This window comes from Eufriesea mexicana, unplaced genomic scaffold, assembly GCF_001483705.2.
Source record: "Eufriesea mexicana isolate 0111107269 unplaced genomic scaffold, ASM148370v2 scaffold4744748127, whole genome shotgun sequence".
Classification (NCBI taxonomy): domain Eukaryota; kingdom Metazoa; phylum Arthropoda; class Insecta; order Hymenoptera; family Apidae; genus Eufriesea; species Eufriesea mexicana.
Window position 1 is genome coordinate 19,007 of NW_016907969.1, and position 7,817 is coordinate 26,823.

The 7,817-nt window shown below is 46.2% G+C and overlaps 1 protein-coding gene across 1 annotated transcript; it reads right to left on the reverse strand.

The window, feature by feature from the left end:
• Positions 1–286: 286 nt before the first annotated feature.
• On the reverse strand, positions 287–5,638 carry LOC108550070 (homeobox protein Nkx-2.5). The gene is made up of 3 exons (XM_017903673.1): positions 5,158–5,638; positions 2,052–2,268; positions 287–611 (listed from the first exon to the last, which is right to left on the reverse strand). The coding sequence occupies exons 1-3, from the start codon at positions 5,636–5,638 to the stop codon at positions 287–289; spliced, it is 1,023 nt and encodes a 340-aa protein (XP_017759162.1).
• Between the last annotated feature and the right edge of the window lie 2,179 nt (positions 5,639–7,817).

The following is a 7,817-nucleotide window of genomic DNA, read 5'->3' on the forward strand; positions in this document are numbered from 1 at the left end:
GCCACATGTCGGATATTTTTATCTTCGAAATCCGAGTGTCGATTCTTCTTACATCGGCACTCGATTAAATTACAAAATTTCCTCGCGCGTTTCATAGGCCGATTAACGAATAACCCAGGAGCTTGAAAAATCCCGACACGCATCGCCTTTCTACTCATAACCACAGACATGTCCGCACGCCGAACGCTCGACGACCCCTGACGTAATTCCGGCCCAAGCTGACCAATCAACCCCAACCAATTCCACTTTCATTTTCGATCCCATTGAAATCGCGAAAATTTCCGCTTTACTTCTCGTCGTTCAGTTTCGCCAGCTGGCTCGGATCGAGGTCCGGCGCGATCGTGTTTTGCACCTGAATATGAGTGGAGTGCAGGGGCGGGCAGAGCAGGGGATGATAGGGGAGACAGTAGTACGGGAAACCGCCGAGCGCTTTGTTCGCCGGATGAATTTGCGGGGCAGACATTTGCCCGGGAAGTTGGCCGGAACCACGAAGTGGCAATCCCCTCAGATGCTCGTCCGGATGCACGAGGACTCGCACCGCCACGCGCCTCGCGTTTCCGGAATTAACCAGCGCGCCCAGCTCCTGCTGCTGTCGTCTTTTGGTCTTGTACCTGGAGCACGGGACAATCGCACATGTTGCATTAGTCGATTTTATTTATTAGCTTTCTTGCAGTTTGTTGCTAATTAACTCCCAATAAAGAAATTTCGTTTACTCGGAAATGAACGCGTGACGAGAAAATGCTGACACGGTAAGAGTTAGGCTAGGTATTGTTTCGATACACGATGGAGATAAAAATGAATTAGGCATTGCATTTCGATGTTTAAAATATAGTAGATGGTTTGCAAATGTCAGTATCTGAGAAGATCTATAATAAGGGTGTCCAATCTTTGACAGAACACTGACACGGTTAGACAGAGTTAGGCTAGGTATTGTTTCGGTACATGATGGAAATAGAAATAAATTAGGCATTGCATTTCCATGTTTAAAATATAATAGATGGTTTACAAATGTCTATATCTGAGAAGATTTATAACAAGGGTGTCCAATCTTTGACAAGACATTGACACGGTTAGACATAGTTAGGTTAAGTATTGTTTCGATACACGATGGAGCTAAAAATGTATTAGGCATTGCATTTCTATGTTTAAAATATAGTAGATGGTATGCAAATGTTAATATCTGAGAAGATCTATAACAGGGGTGTCCAGTCTTTGACAGAACGCTGAGACGGTTAGACAGAGTTAGGTTATGTATTGTTTCGATACACGATGGAGCTAAAATGTATTAGGTATTGCATTTTAACGTGTAAACTATAAAAGAGGTATAGATGTTATGCAAATTACTACATTTGAGAGGATCTATACCAGAGGTGTCCAACCTTTTAGTTTCTCTAAGCTAGGCATAATATACCTAATACTAATGATAGCTAGCGAACATAAAATATCATAAAATATAATAAAAAGTTGATATATTTAAGTAATTTAAACTTTATTAATTTACTATCTTTTTTTATTATAAAGACAGTAACCTGGAATTAGTCTGTCACTGTTTTATACATTTTATTTGATATAAATTTTGTGTATAAAATTGGGCCGTGGGTTGGACACCCATGATCTAAGAACGCGTGATATATTTTTCATCTTTCATTCTCCTTATTAGATAAATATCTTTCTATCTAAAAGAAATTATTCAATTTCTAGTTACCGAGGTAATTCCCAATTTCGTAATTCAGAATCCAGTTTGTTTCTATTAACCCTTTGCACTCGATGACTTTTGGCTAGAGAAGAGTAGAAATTCAAGGATTCTCTACTAAAAAGCTGACGATACTTCTTTGAGCAGTAAATAAAGATTTGTATAATAATAGAATTGTAGAATTATTTGATTTCGATACCTCGCACACTGTTACATTGCATTAAATTTGATATATTAATTAATATCGATCTTCCAAATTTTATGAAATGATAAGCTCACCCCTCTCGAGTGCAAAGGGTTAAAAATTTCTAAATAAATACGCTTCGCAATTAATTCGTATACCGTGTGGTTATCGTACCGTCTGTTTTGGAACCAGATCTTCACTTGAGTCTCCGTCAGCTTCAACCCCCGCGCGAGATCCGCTCGTTCCGGGCCGGACAAGTATTTCTGTGCGGCGAATCTTCTCTCCAATTCGTAAACCTGTGCATGCGAGAACGCCGCTCTGCTTCGTTTCTTCCTGCTCTGAAGATTCTGCCCGTGATTCTGCGCCTCGAACATGTCCTCCTCGCCGTCCTCTACAAATTCGCAGTTTGTTAAACCACACGCCGATGACCATCGAGCTCGATCATATCCGCGAACATATATTTGATCGTTCTCCGGTTGGAAACAAACTCGAGTTACAGAGAGAAATCCGCGGGAGCTTCTCCAAATTCGCGTGCAAACAAACGCGCGGATCGGGAAAGGATGATCTACAGCGATCATAAATCAAACGTTTCGACTGCAACGGCGAGGGATAGGGGGAGGTTTGGCGGGTGGGTGGAGAGACGAACGAGTAACCATCCGCGGACAGCAGCCATAGAAGCGGCGAACGATCGGAGAGAGTTCCGCCCGCTTTTGATGTCTCGTTCAAACATTAACACGTGCACTCGCTACTCCGACATGTTTACGCTGCTGTTCCACGGTAATTCTCCTCTAAGTTTAACCGGTTGCAGTGGAGTGCAATCGCGTTCTCCGGACGAAAATTCTGCTGCTCCCTCGTCGCCGGAGCGACGGTCACTTTGTTTCTCGAGCTTCGAGGCGGAGAATAGCTTTTAGCTGGAAATTCCGCCTGTTGCCGGCTTTTATGCGATATCTTGGAATTGCTTTTCTTTTGGGAGCTTCGCTGTTTAGTATTAGGCTATTGTGTTCTAGATTTATTCTACGTGTATGAACGGGAGAGAGTAGTTGCCAAGAAAATGGTAAATCCGAGACGAGGAAATTGGGATGAACATTATGGGTGTTGACGACCGAGTTGTTAACGTTAGAACTGTATACCTAGATAGGTTACGTTAAAGTGACACGAGGAAAATAGACGAGTGTCTGAAAAATAGGACCATAAGCTAAAATGGTTAATAGAGATTTTAATTCTAACGAAGACCAAGCATATAGAATAAAAGCGATTTAAATTCGAATTGTGGAGAAATGTTTGTGAACTCATGACAATTTATTAAAGATGGATCGCCTTTTAAGAAACCTCATCAACTACATACGTTTCTGTCTCGATAGAAATAATTGCACGTTGTTAATAACTTGAAAAGAAGAATCTGAAAGCACTCGTACTTATATAGAGCAGTTCCAGTGTCAAGTAGGATCAGATAAGTGTTCGAATTGTCACTCGATCATGCAGTAAATCATAGTAATTAATCTCTTGACTCTGAGCTCAAGGATAGATCACTTCCTCGCGATTCTCCGAATTCTACTATACCTAAAATTGTCTTATTCTTCAGAAAAACGAGCCAAAGGTCGGACAGAGAAATGAAGGGTGCTTGAAAGACCGATTTAAGAAAGAAGCAGGAGTAACAAAAAATAATACCACGTTAAAACGCGAGGACGAAATAGCCGTCGAATTGGAACCTGAAACGTTCTCCAGGGAATAAAAAAGCGTTGGAAACTGCTGCAAACATCAAAGGAACAAAGGAAGCAGAATGGCAGAAAGATGAGCGAGTCTCGGAGGAAAACACGGTCCTAAAAATCTGACTCGTGTGACATCATAATTATTTCGTACGTGGCCCGGTCCTGCGTCAATGTTTATCAGCAGTGGCCAACCCAATGGGGGGACTCGAAGCATTTAGAGAGATCTATATTTGATCACTTTCGACGTCAACTCCATGCCATCTCGTCCGGCTAATGCGTCCCTCCTCTGACGCTCGTCAAACATCTCCTACGCGTCCTACATCGAGAGTGTTCGAGAGCAGCAAGTGCCGTTTGCTCTCACTCCGATTACATCGTGAGATGACCCTTCGTGTGCACCTCCTCCGAAGCGGCCGCTCGTGGTTTTCAAATAAATTGATATGGCCCGTTAAACGCTGATCAAACGAAACGTTATCCCCATTTTGCACGAAGGATCATAGGGGTGGATATTTGTATTAATTCCCTGCGCAACCTTCTCGACGAGCTAGAGGCCACGCGATAAATGGCAGCGTTGTTTGACCGGCGATGGCCCGATAGTTCGATATCGATATCACTTTCGATCGAGTCGCGGGGTTTGTTGAATTAAGCGAGGTTTGACTAAGGAACTGCTGCGAACATCCTATCCATTACCGTATTAAGTGATACGAAAGCACGGTGGCGGGAAACGGGGGTCTCCGTAATTTCGTGAGTGAGCCTTGAAACGGTGCCAGCTCGTGCCTGCTCCTCTTCACCCTCGAGTGGCGAACAGGCCAGGAATCGTCGCGAACGAAACAGCTTCATCCCTTCAGGTACGAAGGGGTTACTTAATTGCCGACCCCTTGTTATTCCGCGCTTTTAAATTGTCCGGAATATTCGCAAGTGGAGGAGGAATCTCGAGGAACTCCGAGCGAGATGGCTCCGGTGAAACGAGGAATTTTGGGACCGAGGCGGGAAAAAGTGATTTCTTTGGAATCGATCTGGGTAACCTTGATCTAAATTTGTTTTTTGCGGTGATCCACGGACCGTCGAGGATCCAAGACAGAGCAACAGTGTGGCCAGGGATCGAACAAGTGCAAGAAGCAGAGTGGCCGGCCACTTGTGACGTCTGCCGCAGTCGAGTACCACTTATGCTACTAAAATTACATTCGATCACGTTATCTGCGCTCGGGTTAACTTAAAAAACCCTTGAAAAGCTCGCCTGTTACAAGGATACCGTGGGCCTAAATGATCTCTTAAGCCCGCATCCTCGTGGCAGACACACGATCACCCAGAAGGGAAGCGGCCTCGAGATTTCCACTCTAAGTGGACCCGACTCCCTACTCTCCTCGTTCATTCAGTTCTATCTGGTTATCGCCATCGATAGAGCGAGTTGATTGCAGACCTCGTAATTTTACCTCTAGTTATCCCCCCTTTACGGACCGTGAGGCAATTCCATGCAGAAAATTAGAAATTTAAACTGCTCAATTGGAAAATTCTTACGCGACTCAATTTGCACAGCGATTATTTAATAACAAGACCATATCTTGGACACTCACCCAAGTATTTATTCTTGCTCATGTCCAATGCCTCGTCCTGCTGCCTCTGCGAAGATTCCCTCGAGTCCTTCACCGGCTGATAACCACCCATGTTCCCCAGGCTCTCGAGGTGCTTGAAAGTTCCCTGAGCCAAGTGTGGAATAGTCCCAAAGTTGGAGATATTCGCGTGGACCAGGTTCCTCGTCAGGATATCCAGCTCTCGGGCCACGCTGAGGTCCGGCGAAGGTAGCCTCGCGAATCTTGCCATCTGACCACGATCTTCTAACTGACTTTCCCTGTGATCGGTCTCGGGACAATCGTAGTCCCGTTGATGAGGCTTCTTCGCGAACGACGATGCACCTTGCGCTTCCTCGGACTCTGAGGCTCGTCGCTCCGTGTAAGAGGTTCTTCTGCTGAGGATGTCAGCGATACTGAAGGGAGTTAATTGGGATGGCTTCGGCGAAGCTTCGCTCCGCTTGTCGTCTTCTACGATGTCCGACATTTCTCAAGTTTCCTCGGATTTCCTCAAAAGAGAACAGTTCTGATCGAAGCTTCCGGCGAAGCAGTCTCGCGGTCTCACTTTATCCTTTTAAATTTTCACAAGTTCAACGAGCTTATCTCTTCCACCCCCTCAGTGTCCATCGCGTCGCACCCTCCACTTTCGTAGACAACGTTCCGACGACATTGTTCACTGCTTTCGTCCCTCCACCGAACAACAGTCCACCCTAATCTGTCTCCGCTTTCCCTCCTCAGGTCCTCCTTTCAGAGAATCCTCATAGCCAAAGCGAGTGAAGGATTTTTCGGTCCAGTCCACGCTCGATGGTAGCCACGACTCGACTGGTCGACTCGATGAGAACTATAGAGGAGGATCCGTGTTGCAGCGGCGCGACGCGTTTATTAATTGTCACTCGCGAGCACTCGAGAGGGCCGCGTGCACCCTTCCGCGACGAGCGTGCTTCGGTCAAGTGTGCTTGTCGCTCGCGGAGACTTATTTTTCGAATTAGTCCGCGGCCACTTCGCCGCCAGCTTCCTTCTTCCCTTCCACCCGCGCCGCCATCTTCCCCTTCTATGCCAGCCACCCCCACCAGCCAAACATCCCTCCACTCTCGTCGATCGCGACTTTAGGACCGTTCTTCCTCCTCCATCGACTCTTTCCCGGTCCAGGACACGGGTTTTACGAGTCTCTTCGGTGATCCTTAGATGTCTGACTGGCCAGGGTGAAAGAGGGTCCGAAATCGTGGATAGGGGTGAGTGGCAGGCTGGTCTCTCTAGACGTTGGTCGACTCAAAATCGAGTTACCGATGTTTAACACTAACTTGAAGCAAGTTTCATAGCTATTAATTCCATTGGAGAAGGTTTTCTCTTCGTTAGGGTGTCGTGTCTCCCTCGTGTAATCTGTTTCTTACCACTTTTGTTCTATTTTTCCACACTTTAGCGAAACAAACGATGACTGTGCTGACTTATTCGAAGTTACCACCTGTAATCTTCTTTCACCCCTTTAATTCCATACTAGCACCCTCTGGAATCGAAGAAAAATTGATGAAACGAACGGGTGTCTTCTAGAATCTCACTATACTTGCGTCCACTCGCTTACTTATTTACCCTCGCGTACGGTTTTCATCCCTTTCACTCCAACCCTATGACTCGCGAAGATGACACGTTAGACGGAACTCGCTCGTGGCTGGCGTAAATTCGAGTTTCGCGGGTCGTCGCGTAGGTGGAGCTTTAGACGAGGTCCAGGTTGGACGCGGGACGCCCGACGACGCTTCCGTCACGACGCAAGCCTCGCCCTACGGCCAATCCACTGCTCCCGCCACGTCGTCGCATTTACCCAGGAGCCAATCCACGGTTCCTAGAAGCTCTCAGCCTCGAGGTGACGAGCGACCGGCTCTCGGAGTGGGATCCTCCGCCGCTTTTTTTCACGGTCGCCGTGACGGGGGTGGCGAAGGGTTGCGACCGAGTGAAACTCTTTCAGGTATCGCGTCCTCGTTTCGCGAAAGTAACGCTACTTTCTGCAAGTATTCTCCCGTTCGACAGGGTTCCGGGAAATTTTCATTATCCCAGAGTTTGTTGAACCATCGGAGGCTCGTCTCGAGAGTTGGGTTTCAGGACTGGGGTAGTTTTTCTAGATCGGAGGGTGTTCTTCTGAATCAGTTCATCTGTAAGTATAATTCGATTATACGTTTGCATGTCCTTATAAAATAATTTTTGTGGTAAAAGAAGGTTACGTGTAAGAGGTATCCGAAGATACCTGTCTTGTCCTCTGTACATGAAATTTTCGGAATTTTGTTAGAAATTAATGGGAACCAAACTTCGATTCGATCGTAGGAAGTTGGAGAACCAACCCTTCGAATGGTTATTTGACAGGTGAGAAATCCAAGGAGATTCTGAATGGTGTCTAACGCTTTCAAAAAGTTGCTCCGTGGATGTGGGCAGATAGAGACGGTTCTACGTACTTCTCGTCTCGTATCGAGTCGAGAGGAGCCGAGCGGTGCATATATAGGGTGTGCTTTACATAACAATCGCCGCTAAAGACTTGCAGCATTGTCCGCCACGTGCTGTCAGCCGAGTTCCTATGGCGGTTTAATTAAGTGTGAACCACAGGAGCGTGGATCACGCCTCACTTGATCCGATGATGGCCTCGCGCGTTCCAGATATCGACGAGGAAATAATTCCACGTT